This window comes from Acinonyx jubatus, chromosome D2 (genome assembly GCF_027475565.1).
Source record: "Acinonyx jubatus isolate Ajub_Pintada_27869175 chromosome D2, VMU_Ajub_asm_v1.0, whole genome shotgun sequence".
Lineage (NCBI taxonomy): Eukaryota > Metazoa > Chordata > Mammalia > Carnivora > Felidae > Acinonyx > Acinonyx jubatus.
Genome location: NC_069393.1, coordinates 60,740,778 through 60,759,015, shown reverse-complemented (window position 1 = coordinate 60,759,015; position 18,238 = coordinate 60,740,778). Strand labels below are relative to the sequence as shown.

At 39.8% G+C, this 18,238-nt stretch overlaps 2 protein-coding genes across 8 annotated transcripts in view; one reads left to right on the top strand and one right to left on the bottom strand.

Annotated features, from left to right (window-relative positions):
• Positions 1–8,799, top strand: part of CFAP43 (cilia and flagella associated protein 43) — a 129,947-nt gene extending 121,148 nt beyond the window's left edge. For 6 of the 7 annotated variants that reach the window (XM_053207397.1, XM_053207396.1, XM_027063009.2 and 3 more), the window contains 4 exons: positions 3,561–3,725; positions 5,717–5,797; positions 6,431–6,584; positions 6,774–8,799. In XM_053207397.1, coding sequence (XP_053063372.1) covers positions 3,561–3,725; positions 5,717–5,797; positions 6,431–6,584; positions 6,774–6,940 — 567 coding nt within the window. In that variant the 3' untranslated portion in view covers positions 6,941–8,799. The remainder of the gene's footprint in view (positions 1–3,560; positions 3,726–5,716; positions 5,798–6,430; positions 6,585–6,773) is intronic. The other variant, XM_053207398.1, reaches the window with a different exon arrangement.
• Positions 8,800–11,803: 3,004 nt separating this feature from the next.
• SFR1 (SWI5 dependent homologous recombination repair protein 1) lies at positions 11,804–15,379 on the bottom strand. The gene is made up of 4 exons (XM_053207411.1): positions 15,252–15,379; positions 14,526–14,643; positions 13,507–13,917; positions 11,804–12,449 (listed from the first exon to the last, which is right to left on the bottom strand). The coding sequence occupies exons 2-4, from the start codon at positions 14,619–14,621 to the stop codon at positions 12,258–12,260; spliced, it is 699 nt and encodes a 232-aa protein (XP_053063386.1). The 5' UTR covers positions 14,622–14,643; positions 15,252–15,379; the 3' UTR covers positions 11,804–12,257.
• Between the last annotated feature and the right edge of the window lie 2,859 nt (positions 15,380–18,238).

Genomic DNA, 18,238 nt, shown 5'->3' with positions numbered 1-18,238 from the left:
GTCTCTTAGGTCTAATTAGTTTATAGTGTTGTTCAAATCCTCTCTTTCCTTATTGATCATCTGTATACTTGTTCTATCCATTACTGAAAGTAGGATGGTGAAATCTCCTATTACTATCATGGAACTATTTCTCCTTCAATTCTATTGATTTTGTTTCATATATCTTGGGGCTCTGTGTTTCGAGCATATGTGTTTATAATTGCTGTATCTTCTTGAAGGATTGGCCTGTTATCAGCAAGTAATGTGTTTGTCTGATGTTAGGATAGCCACCCCAGCTATCTTTTGATTACAGTTTGCACAGATGATACCTTTACATCATTTCACTTTCAAGATATTTGTGTCACTGAATCTGAAGTGAATCTCTTCTGGATAGAATATCATTGGATCATTTTTTTAAATTCATTGTGCCTATCTCTGACTTTTAATTATTAAGTTAATCCATTTACATTTAAAAAACAATTGCTAGTGAGGCACCTAGGTGGCCCAATCAGTTGACTGTCTGACTTTGGCTCAGGTCATGATCTCATGGTTCATGGGTTTGAGCTCCCTGTTGAGCTCCAGCTCAGAGCCTGGAGCCTGCTTCAGATTCTGTGTCTCCCTCTCTTTCTCCCCAGCTTATGGGCGTGTTCTCTCTCTCTTTCTCTCAAAAATAAATAAACATTAAAAAAATAAAAATAATTTCTGGTAAAATAAAAAGGACTTTACTATTTTGTTATTTGTTTTCTATCATATTTTCTGGTTCCTCAATCCCTCCATTATTGCCTTCTTTTGTATACAGTTGACTTTTTGCAGAATACCATTTGATCCTCTTGTCTTTTACTTTTCTGTATACATTTTAGTTTTTCTCTTAGTGGTTACCATAGGGATTATAATCAACATCTTAGTTTTATAACAAACCAAATTAACACCAACTTAGTTTCAATAAATATACAGAATTACAAAACTCTGCTCCTATACAGGTCTGTCCCTCCTCCTTTATATTCTTATTGTCATAAATTATATCTTTATGCATTAAGTGTCTGTTATCATAGATTTATAGTTTTGTGCATTTTTCTTTCTTTTCTCTGTGCATTTTTCTTTTAAATCATAGAGAAAAAAAAGAGTATACACAAACCAAAATACAATAATACTTTTATATCTACCTTTGTAGTTACATTTTTAATTTACTTTTTTTTGGTTTTTGTTTTTTATTCTTATGGCTTTGAGTTACTGTGTAGTGCCTTCTCATTTCAGGTTGAAGGACTCCCTTTAGCACTTCTGGTACAGCAGGTCTAGTAATGATAGACTCCCTCAGCTTTGTTTTCTCAGAGCATTCTCCTTCATATTTTGTTGTTAGTGTAGGCGCAAAAATCATTATCAAAATTGCTGATGGATTCAATGCAAATGGTAAAGAGAAGAATCAAGAATAAATCCTAAAACACTGGCTTTTGAGCAACTGAGTAGATAATGGTGTGATTAACTGACATGAGAAAAAACAGGAAGCATATAGTTTTGCCTGGGACATAAAACAAAGAGTTTTGGCCTTTGCTAAATTTGAGATGCACATAAAACATTCCAGTGGAAATATTACTGGACAGAATTAAGGGCTGAGATATAAATTTAGGAGTGTTCTATATATAGATCATGTACAGGTAACTATATATGGATTATTACCTATAGACATTTACAAATGGATAGTTTAAGGCATGAGAGTGCTTGAGACCACTTAGGAATGGGTAGATAGAATACAGAGTTTGGGCCAGTGCCCCAAGTCTAACTTTGATAGATCTAGCAGAGAAGGAATCATGTAATGAAACTGAGAAGGAGCTGCCAATAAAGAGGAAACCTGAGGGGCGCCTGGGTGGCTCAATGTCCAGCTTCTGCTCAGGTCATGGTCTCGCAGTTCGTGAGTTTGAGCCCCGCGTTGGGCTCTGTGCTGACAGCTCAGAGCCTGGAGCCTCCTTCGGATTCTGTGTCTCCCTCTCTGTCTGCTTATCCCCCACTTGCACTCGGTATCTCTCTCTCTCTCTCAAAAATAAAGATTAAAAAAATTTTTTTAAATAAAGAGGAAACCTGAAAACCATGAAAAAATGTCTCCAAGGACAAGGGACTTGTGCACTATGTCAATTACTTGACAAGAGCAGTCTCAGTGGAAGTTTGGGGCAGGGGCTCAACTGGCCATGGTTGAAAAAATAATATGAAATGAGGTTGTAGAGAGAGTGACTATAAATAAATCTTAGAAAAAAATTGATCAAAGGAGAGTAGAGAGGAGATGTGGCAGCTCCACAGCAGTGTTTCTCAACCTTGGCACTACTGATATTTTGGGCCGGATGATTATTTGTTATGAAGAGATGTCCTGTGTATTGCACAAAGTTTAGTGGCATCCCGGCATCTACCCTCTAGATTCCAGTAGCAACACCTCCCTCCAGTTGTGTCCGTCAAAATTTCTCCAAACGTAATTTAATTTCCCCTGGTGGGGCAATATTTCCAAAATTTGACAAACACTGCTCTGGAGAAATTCCTGAACTTAATATTTTGGAGCTGTTATGACAAGATGAAGGGTATGATCATGGGAGTTGGGTGGCTGAGTGAGATGGAGAAAAAATCATTGATACTGAGAAATTCAAGGAATTGGGAGGCCAAGTAGTGATTAGAAGATGAAAATAATTTTTAAAAAGAGGAGCAGGTAGTATAGTATAATATAGTGCCATGAACTTTATAAAGCTAAGTTTTTGAAGAAGAGAGGAAAAATATAAAATGTTAACTGATGGAGCTCTTGTACAAATTAATTTAAGAGACATAATAGTTTCACTATTAGCAATCTGGAAGAACAACTTCATGAAAATATTCCTGAACTTCAATGTAGGCAATTTGAAGTGAAGGGCAAAATATCTAGGTATTTAAAAATATTTAGCTCATCCAATTGTATTTTATTTCATCTCATTTCATTGGCTTTTCCACTAGCTACCAACTGGATATTGTTGTCCCTAGCTGCATTAAACTACAATCTTTTTTTTAATTTTTTTTAATGTTTTTTATTTATTTTTGAGACAGAGACAGAGCATGAGCAGGGGAGGGGCAGAGAGAGAGGGAGACACAGAGTCCGAAGCAGGCTCCAGGCTCTGAGCTGTCAGCACAGAGCCCGATGCGGGGCTCAAACTCACAAACCAAGAGATCACGACCTAGCCAAAGTAGGACGCTTAACCGACTGAGCCACCCAGGTGCCCCTTTTATCTATAGTGTCGAGAAGCAGGGCGGAGAGTAGGGGTGCCAGTGCATAAAGACCGGTAGATTGGTGATAACAGAAAGAGCTCCCATCTAATTTTAACATATAAAGTAAACTGGCTATGCTATTCAAGTATATTTTATAATCCTTTCTGTGTAGTACCTATAAAGCTTTTTAGTGATCAGATTTTGCCCAAGAAGTAATTTTTAAATATCTGCTACATTTTTAAAAGAAGATAGAATTATCTCTGTGGTCCAAGTGTTTTCTAAGAATAGCATTCAGCTTCAGATATTCTGTATTCTGTCTGCGGAGTCCTATGAATATCAGAATGTACTTTCCCCCCCCGCCCCCCAAGGCTCAAGGACAAAAGAAAGTTGCTAGCATGATGGAAAGTAAAGATGTCCACAAAGGAATATTTCAGATTGAGTGGGAACATAAGAAAATGGAGATGGAAATGGAAGATCTAAATCAGAAGGCTTGGGATATTCAGATGCTATTTTTTTCCAGAGATCGTCAAAAGGTAAGCTCTCCTTGCCCCACTACGTAATTTTACGTTCATTCATTAATGTATTCATTCATTCAAACAGTATTCAATAGGAAGTCTCTGTAATATCAAACATATTCTAAGCCACTAGTTTTTCATGATGTGTATGAATTCTTTTTCTTCCAAGTATTTCCTAATTATCAAACCCAGTGTTCTTTTCCCCAGTCATCACTATCCCTCAGCTGTCTGTAGCATTTGACAATCTTTATTGCCCATTCCTTTGGCTTTTTTCATCTCTATTTTCTGCTGTTTTTTTCTTCCAACATGTCAGGCTGCTCTGCTTCTTTTGCTGACTTCTCTTTTGCTTCTCTTAAATATAGCTATTTAAGATGATGCTTTTAGCTTGGTTTCCTTCCATGCTCTCTCCTTTGATGGTCTCAATTTTTCTAATTTCAGTGATCCCTTCTAAAAGTCCGATCCAAGTTCTCTGTTCCTGAACTCCCTGAGTTCTATTTCTGCCTTCCCACCTCCCAACAGCAACTCTTTAATTAATATGCTTATTTCTGTTCTTTTCAACCACTTACTCAGGCTTGCAGTTGTAGTCATGTGTGATTCCCCTCTCCCCTGTCTTCCAAGTCTGGCCTAGTTTATCTCTTTATTCCTTCATTCCCTATCCCTACTGCCTTTGCACTTGCTCAGTTTTTCTTTTTCATGATTTACACTATTGTATAATAACCTCCTAACTGGTCTCTTGACCTTGGGGATTTCTCTTATTTAATCTCTACTGTATGCTGCTGTCAGATTAATACTGCTATTTACCTCCAATAACATTACTACTGTCCTCAAACATTTAAAAAAATTTTTGGGGGCGCCTGGGTGGCTCAGTCGGTTGGGTGGCCGACTTCGGCTCAGGTCATGATCTCGCAGCCCGTGGGTTCGAGCCCCGCGTCGGGCTCTGTGCTGATGGCTCAGAGCCTGGAGCCTGTTTCAGATTCTGTGTCTCCCTCTCTCTGACCCTCCCCCGTTCATGCTCTGTCTCGCTCTGTCTCAAAAATAAATAAACGTTAAAAAAAATTTAAAAAAAATTTTTTTTAATGTTTATTCATTTCCTGAGCGAGAGAGACAGAGTGCAAGCAGGGGAGGGGCAGAGAGAGAGGGAGACACAGAATCCAAAGCAGGCTCCAGGGTCTGAGCTGTCAGCACAGAGCCCAATGCGGGGCTAGAACTCACGAACCATGAGATCATGACCTGAGCAGAAGTCAGTTGCTTAACGGACTGAGCCACCCAGGTGCCCCTCTGCTCAAACATTTTAAACTGCAACTTCTTACCTGGCAAATGAATTATGAAATCTTTGGGTCGATGTTCCACATCCTTCAACCCTACTTTTCAGATTCATTCCCACTGTTCCTTTTATACATTAGTATTCTTAAACCAGACTAGTTAATATTTTCTAGGATTTTACCTCTGTGCCTTTGCTCATTACTGATTTTTTAACCTCGAGTATCTTTCCTCAGGTTTTTCACATCCCAAATTTATTTTTCAAGGTCTAGTTTAAATGCCACCTGCCCATAAAGCTTCTGGATTTCCCCAGTCCAGAAAAACCACATCCTTTCTCAAACCGCCTTTGAATTTGCAAGTCACTTTATCTATTTTCTGGCAACCTACTCATATCTACATGTTCTCTTTTTCTTGAAGGCTAAGGTCATGTTATCCATCTTTGTATCTCCCTTAGTATCTTTAACTGAAACAATATTAATATAGGACACAAATGAGATACTTAATAAATATTTGGTGAGTTGAATAAATGAATGAGAAAATAAACTCTAGTATCTGTAATTATTAGCATACAGGTAAATATATCAATAGCTAAATACAAGTAAATATTATAGCACAAAAGTCAAATAAATCTTGGATAATTTTTATGACAATAGTAACTTTCAAAAATAAGAACTTTTTATAAATTTATCTATTGAAAGAATAGAGAAAAATATACTTACATATATTGTGGGGTTTTTTTCTTCTCCAAGTACCTAAATGAACCAAACTATGAGACTCTGATTGCCATTCAGATTGGAATAATGGAGCAAACCATTGCTGTTTTAGATAAGGTAGGTCTGAAAGATATTGATCATTATAATCCCAATAGTTGTGAATCATTTGAACACAGTAATAATGTTCGAAATCATGAATTCAAACATAACCTAATAAAACCTAATAAAATAAAATCAAAACAGATCCTTTACTGACATTCAGGATATAATTAGAGGCCCCTGAATAGTGTCTTTATAACCATAACAAGTATGGTAGACTGAAGTACTTCTTTTAATATTAGAAATAACCCCTTGGGAGATATCTGAGTGTATATGAATTTCCAATTTCACAGAAGTGTTAATAGTCTCTCCTTGGCATAACTTTTTTCATAACTGCTTAACAAATGCTCAGTTTTGATTGTATAGCATATATAAGATGGAAACAAAGTCATCTCAAGGCTATGTGGGATTTTTTAATTTCTCATTTTCAAGAATATACAAGATTTTTTTCTAGAATGTGGTATTAAAGTACCCTTCTATCTTTAAACAAATAATTTAGTTAACTACTATGTGCAGGCATAATGTAGGCAGTAGGGATATGGTGATAAGATGATATCTTGATGATAATGAATTTAAATTTTAAAAATGTCTTTATAAAATACTCTTTTTCAAAATTATTTTCATGGGGTTTCATGGGGACAAAAATTTCAGACCCACAAAAAGAATGTGGAAAACTGCAAAAAACTACTAAAAAAGCTGGGAAGGTACAGCAATCAAAAAGATATAGCAAATTATACTCTGAGCTGCAATTTACGAGAAGAGCTGGTGGCTGTCTCAGAGAGAAAGGACATCTGTAATGCAATAGGTAAGAATTGTTTCTCTTTAATCAACTGTAGGTTTCTTTAAAAGTAATCACTATTCCTGAATTCTGGTCACTGGCTATCAAGCTGCCAGCATTTCTTCCACAGGGTTAACTGATTCTGAGTGCTGTTTCTGTATTTGAAAGTTTAAATGACAATCCAACTAATTCTGTTCTTCATTTTTTGGGGGATAGGGTCTCAACTGACTTGTGAAAAGATTGCCAAAGAACAGTATGAAAACATGATGCATCAACAAAAGTTAACAAATATTTCAAAACAACAAGCTGAACAGATTTCAATACTGCAGGCCGAAGTTGAACGATTAAGGATGAAGACATTTCCTACTCTTGTTCAAATGTAAAAATGCTGGTGGGAAACAAGACAGACAGTCAATCATTTAAAAAATAGTTTCATTGGATTAAAATGATTTCTTTTTCTCCCATATCAGGACATTTAAGTAGAGCTTCTTCTTAGTTTCATTTTTTAATAGCAAATTATTTAATTTTAGCCTCATTATTATAAAAATGTGTGTCTTCCATGAATGTGTAAAATATCATGAATTGCTTTTGCTCAAGAATGAACTGAAAATATTCAAGATCTATTTTACTATTTAACTCATTTAGGCTTAATTTTCGTCATAAAGACAAAAATTTTTAGCCACTACTGGCATTTGTAACTTTATGAAATTACCAGAAAACTTATGAGCTAATGGATGATTTTCATACTTTTCTGTATTAAGTTTTCTTCATCAAGGACTTATGTAATCAGAAAAAAAAATTACCAGGGGTCACCTGGGTGGTTCAGTCGGTTTAGTGGCCAACTCTTGATTTTGGCTCAGGTCATGATCTCACGGTTGTGAGATAGAGTCCTGCATCGGGCTCCATGCGCAGCATGGAGCCTGTTTGGGATTCTCTCTTTCCCTCTCTCTCTGCTCCTCCCCTGTTCTGTCTCTCTTGCTCTGTCTCTCTCAAAATAAATAAGTAAACTTTTGAAAAAAGAAAACAACTATCAGAACATATAAGATCATTCCCTATTCTAGCCTGAAAACAAAGTGAACTGTTTACTTTTACCAAGCCTTAAGTCATTTGAAAAGTACAACATATTTTTTTTAATGTTTATTTATTTTGATAGAGAGACAGGGGTTGGGGGAAGGGCAGAGAGAAAGGGAGAATCTCAAGCAGGCTCTGCGCTGTCAACATAGCCCAATGTGGGGCTTGATCTCACAAACCATGAGATCATGACCCGAGCTGAAATCAAAGAGTTGGTTGCTCAACCGACTGACCCACCCAGGCATCCTGCTACATATTTTCTTCTATATAAACATAACATAATCTTCTATATTGCATATTCATTGTAATAGATGATGATAATGAAATAAAGAGAAGATTAAATGGTCAGAAAGCTGCTTTGCCCTGGACTGTTGCATTCCAAGATGATACCATTGGGATCATTGGTGTAGGGAAAGCAAGAGAGCTATTATTATAAAACCTCCTATTTAGAAAAAAATCTTTAAGAGATTTAAAATCTTCTATTTAGAAACTTCCAGGATAGTACCATAATTGATCACCTATATACTGATCAATGGGAATGGTAAGAGAAATAATAGGTCCAATGGATTTTTTTTGTTTTTGTTTTTGTTCAAGTTTATTTATTTATTTTGAGAGAGACAGAGCACGAGTGGGGTAGGGGCAGAGAGAGAGGGAAAATTCCAAGCAGGCTCTGTGTGATATAGAGCCCGATGCAGGGTCTGAATTTACAAAATTGTGAGATCGTGATGAGCCAAAATCAAGAGTCAGATGCTTAACTGACTGAGCCACTCAGACACCCCACAGGCCCAACATCATTTTTGAGGACTCGCCTCCTTAGTACCAGAATGACTCCTCAAGTAGTTGATTTGACTGATTCAGTAGAAAAGTGCCCATTGCTAACATTCTCTACATTTGGGTTCCTTCAGAATTATCTCTGAGATTGTGGGGTGATTGTGGGGGTGGAAGGGTAGACCCAAGGTTGGAGAAGTGTGTTAAGAATACAAAAATTTGGGGGGCCCCTGGGGGGCTCAGTCAGTTAAGCATCTGATTCTTGACTTCAGCTCAGGTCATGATCTCAATGGTTTGTGGGTTTGAGGACACATCAGGCTCTGTGCTGACAGTGCAGAGTCTGCTTGAGATTCTCTCTCTCCTTCTGCCCTTCCCCCACTGGCGTGCATGCTCTCTCTCTCTCTCAAAATAAATAAACTTAAAAAAATAATAAAATAATACAAATACTTGATAACTTATGATGAGATTGTCAGAAGTTCTCTGTCCTGTTGGATTGAGTAACCATGGTTATATTAGGCTTTTTGTTCTTTCCATTTTTTCTAGTGATATAAATTCCAGGCCACCCATATTAGTTGCCTGAAGGCTCCATTTGCTAATAGTCACTGCCACAAATTTCACTGTGAATTCCTAGATCTTGACAGCCTATGTAATTTCTATTTCTCAGTGGCCACCCTGGGTGACTCTTAATTCAATCTCTGCTTGAGAGCCTCATTTTTTGAGGCTTAGAATGGAGATTAGCAGAAATCTCTGGTCTCAAGCTATATTCTAGTAGCAGCACTTTTCAACAGGAGACATCTTCTGGTTTGTGGGGTTGGCTTCAGAAAAGCACATGGGTCATTCACCCCAACCCACTCTTGATACTGTCCATGGTATTGATTCCTCTCAGCTTCTGCCAACTAATAGCAATTATATATTTCTAGTCCTTTAAAATATTATCAGGGGCACCTGGGTGGCTCAGTCGGTTAGGCGTCTGGCTTCAGCTCAGGTCATGATCTCACGGTCTGTGAGTTCAAGCCCCGCATCAGGCTCTGTGCTGACAGCTCAGAGCCTGGAGCCTGTTTCAGATTCTGTGTCTCCCTCTTTCTCTCTCCTCCCCTTCTCACGCTCTGTCTCTCTCTTCTTAAGAGTGAATAAACGTTAAAAAAAATTTTTTTTAAATATTATCTATATTATAAAGTAGTAAGATAATTAATTGGGTCAAATACAACACAGTTTTAAGCACAGGACTTGCTTAGTAGGGCTCTGTTGCTAGGGTTTTAAATAACTATTTATTTTTTAATTTCTAATGTTTATTTATTTTTGAGAGAGAGAGAGGGAGAGAGAGCAGGAGAGTGGCAGAGAGAGAGGGACACACAGAACTCAAAGCAGGTTCCAGGCTCTGCACTGTCAGCACAGAGCCTGATGTGGGCTCGAACTCATGAATTGTGAGATTATCTCCTGAGCTGAAGTTGGATGCTTAACCACCTGAGCCACCCAGGTACCCCAATAACTATTTACTTTTTAAATAACTATCTTAAATTTCCTCATCTTTAAAATTGGGATTCTGATAATTAAAAAAAATTTTTTTTTAATGTTTATTTTTGAGACAGGGAGCACAAGCAGGGGAGGGGCAGAGAAAGAGGGAAACACAGAAACTGAAGCAGGCTTCCCAATGTGGGGCTGGAACTCAAAAACCACGAGATCATGACCTGAGCCGTATTCAGGGGCCCCTGGGTGGCTCAGTCAGTTAAGTGCACAAGTCTTGATTTCAGCTCAGGTCATGATCTCATGGTTTGTGGTTTCAAGCCCCGCATCAGGCTCCATGCTGACGGTGTGGAGTCTGCTTGGGATTCCGTCTCCCACTCTCTTTCAAAATAAATAAATAAAAACAAACATTAAAAAATTTTTTTTAAGTACATTATTCAGTGATCTTTTAATAAATATATCCCATTAAATAGAAGTGAAATTCGACAAATGAGTAAAAAGGGTACTGCCTCATGGGCATCTTGGGTATCAAACTGTCCCACAAGCCTGAACCATGTTCCTTGACCCACCGCCTGCTGCAGGAATGTCCACTGTGCTGCTGGAGCCCTTAGCACCCAGCCAGTGCCTTGGAAATGCAGATTACTATGGTGCCTATTTGGTGTCCCCAACTTTCCCAGAACCAGAGTCCCATTGATGCTATAGTTCCTCCAAGTGGACATGTAAGGGTGACTTTAGGGGATGTGCTAATCAACAGTGAGTAGCTGCAGCCAAATGCCAGTACCATTGCTAGGGAAACCACTTCTCATGCCACATTTAGGCCCTCTGGCTGAGCAGGAAGCAGCAGGGGAGGCTTATAGGCTCAAAACAGCACAGGTCCCTAGGGATGCCTATTCAGGAATCTCAGGGTCACGGGAGGCCCATGAGAGGCCTAGGCCAGTCCTCTTGGGTTCACAGCAACTAAGGACAATGGCAGTGTATAGAAGGCAGGAATTTGTGTGGTGAGAGAAGGGTATGTGGCGAGGGGGGTGGACACTAACACTAACAATTAGAATGGATGTAAGACCAGGGTCTGAAGGTTTCCTGCTATGCCGAATATTAATAGTTTGTTAGATCATGGGGCAGTACTGGGTCAAAAATGGGTACACTTTGGGGCACCTGGGTGGTTCAGTCGATTAAGAATCCGACTTCAGCTCAGGTCATAATCTCACGGTCCATGGCTCAGAGCCTGGAGCCTGCTTAGGATTCTGTGTCTCCCTCTCTATCTGTCCCTCCCCTGCTCATGCTCTGTCTCTGTCTTCTCTCAAAAATAAATAAACATTAAAAACAATTTAAAAAACATGGGAGTACACTTGGAGGAGGAAGGGCTTCGGGGTATTGGCTATTTACCTACTAGTAGGGAAGTACTTTCTTTCAAGATGTTTTTAACTAAGTAAAGCTGTTTTAGCCCTTAAAAGGACCTAAAAGCAGAAATCCAGAAGGCCCTCAGGAAGGACCGGAAGTTAGAACCAACAAGCCACTGATCTACAGAGCTCTCTCTCCATCTATCATCTCTGCCTTTCTTAGTAAGATCACACACTATCCTTAGTATGCTAGCTTTTCTGCTTCCAAGTTTACCTACAACAGCTTCAGCCACAAAAAAAAAAAAGGGCTTTCTTTTCCTCAGCCCAATTTCAATTCTCCATCTGGGCCAGCTTGAGTCATATTCTGTGTACAGCCATCACAGGTAACACAGCAGCCAGAAACATGACACTATCAATGTGGGTTTCTGGCTGAGGAGTCATTACAAACTGAGAAAAAGCTAGAAAAGTAGACGAATGTGAAGGACCTTGTAGGTCTTGAAGTGGGGGATAAGGATATGTTGTTTTACAAGAGACAGCCAGCCATTTCACTAAATGACATGAAGAATACAAAAAGCAAATTTGAAGACAGGGACGAATATAATATTTGGATATATGAACAAGTTTAATTACCTGCTAAACCATCCAGATAGAAATATGTGGCAAATAGATGGAAACAAGGTTCATAAACTTAGGACACAGACAGGCATTTTTAGACCACGTTAGGTTTAGACATTCACCAGACTGAACTATTTTTTAACATTTAAAATAAAACTTTTTTATCCAACAAAACAATGTATTAAAATTGACTTCCAGAAATGCCCAGATTATTTTTTAAACATGATTTAATTTTTTTTACGTTTCTTTAAATGTCAAGTTATCTTTGGAAAATTTATCCAAAATAAATTGATTAAAATAACCAAAATAAATTGCTCTAAATGGATATTCATCAAGATACCTTTCTCTAAGCCCTTATGTTTCTACCTTCCCTTTAAATTGAATGTATGAAGTATCTTTTAAGTGGGAATTCTCAAAAATATTCTGGAGAAAAAATTATGAATTAAACACCCATAAATTCTTCTTCATTTCTGTTATAGTGTAGCAATTTATCATCTAACCCACAGTGGTCTATCAACTGAGTCAGGCTGAGTTTCTTGTTCTCCTCGCACAGAGCCGACTGCAACTCGTAAAGCAATAGCTGGCTACAGCTTCTCCATTTCCGTATTAACAACTGCAACTGAGACAGGTTGTTCTGAAATAGGAAAAAATAAATAAATAAAGATATGTCAACAGCTAGATACTTTAACATTTTAACGTACTTTTTTAACATACTTAATGAAAGTTGTTAAATTAGTCGACTGAGTAGGTTTAACGGGTAACATACTTGGTCAGGATTGGGACTTCTACTCAAGCAAAAGTAGGATGGTTTTAAGTAGAATGGTTACAATGACAACTCAGGTTGAGTTCCATTTTGCTCGGTCCAAGCTCTAGACCATCCTTACTTACCCTCAGGGACAAATCAAATCATGAAGTAGGACAAAACTATGTAGAGAAGCAACAATATAGGTTAACAAAACAAAACAAAACCTTTATTACAGCTGTACTTTTAAAAAAAAAATGAAAATATTCAACTTAATATAAATATAAATTAAAACCCAAGTAGTTATATTTAGTAAAATCCTAAAAATTCAAGACAGCAAATAAGACACACTATCCTACCACTTACTCCACATTGCCGGGGAAGGAGGAGGAACTACGTACGTACCTGTGAGTGATCGAGGTAATTAAAGGTTATCTTCTTCCAAGTGCCCAACTTCTATGGAATTCAACCTATCTGGGCTGAAGTCTAAAATCTAATTTATATTTGTTGTTTTTAGCAAACAAAATACCTGGAGCATTTTAACAATTTGGAAGAACACAAGATTATTACTAAAAATATTTTTTATTGTACTCTGTGGCCCAATTTTAGCTTTTATAATCATTCACTGGCAGCTGTCACTTCTGTTATCGTTGTACTTGCATCTATCTTTTGGCACTAATACTTCCTACAGGCTGGAAACTAGAGAGAAAAGCTTCTACTACGTATTAAATGAGAGCTGGCAATTTTTTAGAGTTGTATCTGGCGTTGAGAGACCTACTCTCCTCTAAATCTATGACTAACATTTGGGTTACAGTTGTGGGAAGCCAGGTTTCTGGATATTTGGCTTACTGCTCATTATGCTAAAATAAACTCATTTTCTCTTTGAAATTACTTATCATTTATCTAAAAATTAAAACAAAAAAAGAAATGGTTCTGAAATTATTCTCACCTTTGATCTATACATTTTAACTAGTTTTAGCCTCCGAAGAAGGTCTTCTTTCTCCTCAATCTGCTTCACCAATTTTGCTCTTTCTTCACTTAATCCTTGTTTGGGAAGATCCTCATTCACAAAGCCACTTTGGAGATCACTTCGTGACTCAGTGTCAAGTGACTGAGATTCACTTGCACTGATATTTTTGAAGGTATTTTTCAAATATGTACTTTCTTCAAATTCATTGTCTGTGTGTTTAAAATTTTCCTGAAATTCCAAACAGTTTTCTTCTGTCGAAGATACTGGTTTCTTGGAAAAAGTTTGATCATTCCCTTCATTCTCTACTTTAAGACGTTTTACCACACTATCACAGGAATTAAATGAAGATCTTGTTTTCCTTAATCGTTCTCTAAGTGTTGCACTCATAGGCTGGAAAAAAGCACAAAACCTTAATCAAGAGAAACATTCTCATATAAGTAAATCAACTAGAAATAAATACCTTACAACAGGAGACACCACTAGATGGCTTTATATCTCCATGTATCTAAAGTAACCATCACAAAATGTCTTTAATTCCTGCAAGCCCCATTAATTTCATTCTTTTCATTTTAACAAAGTCAGCACCCTTCTAAAATAGTGTTGAGACACTTATCCCGTTCTTCACAAACATTTGTTCAGCAACTAGCACGTGCCTGACATTAATGAGTGCTTCTTAAGGAAAAGACCTAGATCCTGCTGCCAAAGACCTTCAGAATACTGCAGATTCAAACTTCCTCAATTTGGAATTTTGTAATAACCTGATCTGAAACTAAATGAAAATAATTGATTCAAGATGAAAATCTGGGGGGGGGGGGGGGCAGGGAGTCAAACCCATTAGCTAAGAATAAAAACCTGAAATTGTTTAATAGTTACTAAAATACCTACTTCTTGATCTACACATTATGTAAATTAACAACCTCCAGTAGAATTAAACCCACTACTGGCCCAATGCCTAGACATAATGACTAGCTCCACTCAAAGAACTAAGATACTCCTACTTGTTTTCTTGAACTACTTGTACAGGGAGACGGTGGATTGGCACAGTCACGTGGAGTGCTAGGTGAAATCACAGCCGAGTAGGATGGGCTTTCCATCTTGAAAATGAAATCTTGAAATCTTGGTTTACCTCTAAAAAAAAAAAAAAAAAATCAGAACGTAAATAAAATTAACCCACACCTTTATATACTCAGTTTTTGTAAAAGAACTTATTGTTGTATGTATAACAGCCGCAAGTAGGCCAGCAACTATTTCACTTAGTTGTGATTCATTCTTAGGCTTTCTACAGTTTTCCATTTACCTTCCTAAATAACTAAGACTACTAGTTTTTTTCGGGGCAAATTAACAAGCATCTCGTGTAAACACGATCCATCTTCAAATCTGCCATGTGGGGGCTGGGGAGAACAACCACCTTGGAATTCTTCAGGAATTCTTTAATTTCTTACACCACCTTTACCATGAAAGGAAATATAACTGAAATCTTGACTCAGAAAACATAATCAACCATGTCACACTACCTTAAACCCTTAAAAACTCTGTGACCAGAAACCATGGCTGAAGAACAGCAACACAAACGCAGATAAATACACGTCTGTGTCAAGTAGCAATTAAACCCTGAAAGGGAGTGGGCCTAAGTTTGTTTCCTCAAACAAAGGCATCAATTTTACTGGGGGCTGGGGACAGGGAGGAGTTCCTTCCTTCCTCCCACCACAGCAGAAAACCCACACTAACCCTGGAAAGATCTCAGGTCAGAGGATGGGTTGAGGAGGGGTTGAGAGGTCCCCTGACCGCGGAAAGGGAGTTCTACTCGACTCCACAACAGACCCCGAAGCAGCCCCGCTCTGCGACATTCGCTACTGCCGGCACACTACCTCCCTTCGCCTTCCCCCGGAGGAGAAAATGCGCGCCGCCGCGGCCGCAGCCGGTCCAGTCCCAGGGGCGGGGCCTCACGGGAGGCGGAAGAGACGCGCGATTGGCCAGATAGACCGACGCGTTCAGTTCCGCGCGGTCTAGCATCCAAGAAGTGGGACTGCGTGCGTGCGCGCGCGCGGCCCCGAGCGCCCGTGAAGGGGTGGAGGTTGAGCTGGGCCTCGCGGAGCCGGCAGAGACGCGTGATTGGCCCGGTCGGAGGACGCTCGCAGCTCTGCTCCGCCCAACGCCAAAGAGCTGTGGCCTTGTGCGCGCGTGGCCGCGAGCCTCCACAGGCGTCGGGGGCGGGCCCGGCCGAGCTTGGGAAGACTGACGGCTGCCGAGCGTGGGGGGGGGGGGGGGTGCTTCTTTCCCGGGCGTCCTGTCCCTCCTCTTTCCTGGCCTCGCCTTCTTTTCCAGCTTCCTGGTTTTTTGGTGTGTGAAGTACGTCTCAGCGTCCCCCCAACACCGCCCCCCCCTCACTTTCCTGCTTCTCGATGGTGTCCGCCCTCGCTCACCACAGCAATGGTCCTTCCTCAGACGGGGCGGGAGGAAAAGCCGCAGAGCCGGCTGTGGTTTAAATTCAAGGCTGTAAGCCCTCCTGAGGCAGAGACCACAAAAGACCAGCGCTGGGTTACGCGGCCGGTTGAGAACCAAACATGTTAGAAATCTCTCCAAGAGGCCCGGCGGATGCAGTTGAGCTAATTTCCAGCCTTTGCTGCCGCCAACGGCGGTTCTATCATAGGTTTTCTACTGAAAACCTCAAATTTTAAATTCTTTAGCTTGGCTTCCAGTCTAGTCAAATCTGTGAGAATGTAGCCCCTTTGGGCTATGCGGGAAGCAGACCAATCACTAAGTAAGTTTGTGTTGGTCCGGAATTCATATGTTTTGAGGCAGGGATGGCCCTTGTTGAACACTGGGCAGCGCATTCCTCTAAAATAACCCTCGGGCGCCTGGGTGGCTGGGGTTGGTTAAGCATCTGGCTTTGGCTCAGGTCATGATTTCCCATTTCGTGAGTTCGAGCCGCGTGTCCGGCTGTCAGCGTTTCCAATCTCTCTCAAGATAAATAAAAAATTAAAATAACCTTCCTGCAGGTGCCTGCCTGGCTCAGTGGGAAGAGCGCGGGACTCTCGGGACTCTTGATCTCGGGCTGGTGAGTTTGAGCCCCATGTTGGGCACAAAGGTTACTATTAAAAAATAAAACATTAAAAAAATAACCCTCACTTCCTGGTGGTGGTGTTTTGTTGCTGTACAACAGCAAAGTTAAATAAATTGGGTGGAGCACTGGGTTTGGGGAAAGACCATTAGTAATTTCTGAGTCACATGGAAGTTGGGAACTTTCAAGGAGCTAGTGTTTTCAACCCTAATGAACGGCCATTGTAAATGTTGACACTGTCTCTCTTTACAAATGTCTAATAATGGCTTACAAGTAGCCAGGACCCCAAGGAATTAACTGAGTCCTAAGCGGTCAAATATAGAACCTGAAGACAACCCAGTGCAGTGATTAAGGATATAAACCTTGGAGGCAAATTGCCTAGGTTCAAATCCTGAGATTGTTTTATATGCTTGGTAAGGTAGTGTCTCTGTGCCTTGGCTTCCTTATCTGTAAAATAGGCATAATAGCACCGCCCTCCTAGGGACTGGAGAATTAAATGAGAATTCATGACAGGGGAAGCACTCAATAGTTGTGATTTTATATATGCAACTGTAGTCACCATTCCCTCATATAAAGGTATGTGTCATAGGGGCACCTGGGTGGCTCATTCGGTGAAGTGTCAGACTCTTGGTTTCTCACCCGGTTCATGAGTTCAGGCCCCAGATCAGGCTCCTGGCCGACAGCAGAGGGCCTGCTTTTGAGTCTCCCTCTCCCTCTCTCCCTCTCTCCCTCTCTCCCTCTCCCTCTCTCCCTCTCCCTCTCCCCCCTCGCTCTCTGCCCCTCCCCCACTCATTCTCTCTCGCTCTCTTTCAAAATAAATACACTTAAAGGTATGCATCACATAATTCTTTCACCCTTTAACTTATCGCCCCCAAAAGGTCAGATTTTTTATTTTATTTATTTTTTTTAATTTTTTTTTTAACGTTTATTTATTTTTGAGACAGAGAGCAACAGAGCATGAACGGGGGAGGGTCAGAGAGAGAGGGAAACACAGAATCTGAAACAGGCTCCCGGCTCTGAGCTGTCAGCACAGAGCCCAATGCGGGGCTCGAACTCACAGACCGCGAGATCAAGACCTGAGCCAAAGTCAGCCGCTTAACCAACTGAGCCACCCAGGCGCCCCAAGGCCAGATTTTTTTTGAAGATGCTGTCATCTATAAGATCCTACCTAATTTAAGCCAAAAATAGCAGAAAATGTGGTGCCTCCGTATACAATTAATAATACATATTCCACCTCTTCTAAATTTTTCAAAAACTATATAAATTAACCTCAAGGAAGTTACAAAATGAAAGGGAGAACTCATGATTTTCTGATACAGGTGTTATTCACCTCACCAGGCCACAGGTCTGTCTGTACATTTATTTCTCTCTTTACTCATCCATTGGCATCAGTTACACTGAAAAAAGCAGAATTATTTGTCCTGACACTAGAAGCACAATGCAGACTCTGCATATTCTTTATACCTTGGGGCATAAGGTTGGGTTGTTTTTATGATTCTCTAAAATCAGCTGCTCCAAAATCCTTTTATCATGACAACCTAAGCTCAGAGCTGCGTTTTTCCTGGCTGCATAAAGGAAAACAACACCTTGCCTTGCAAATGTTCTGACTTGCTTATTATGTGAACTGGTATATTAAATGGGATTGTTTTG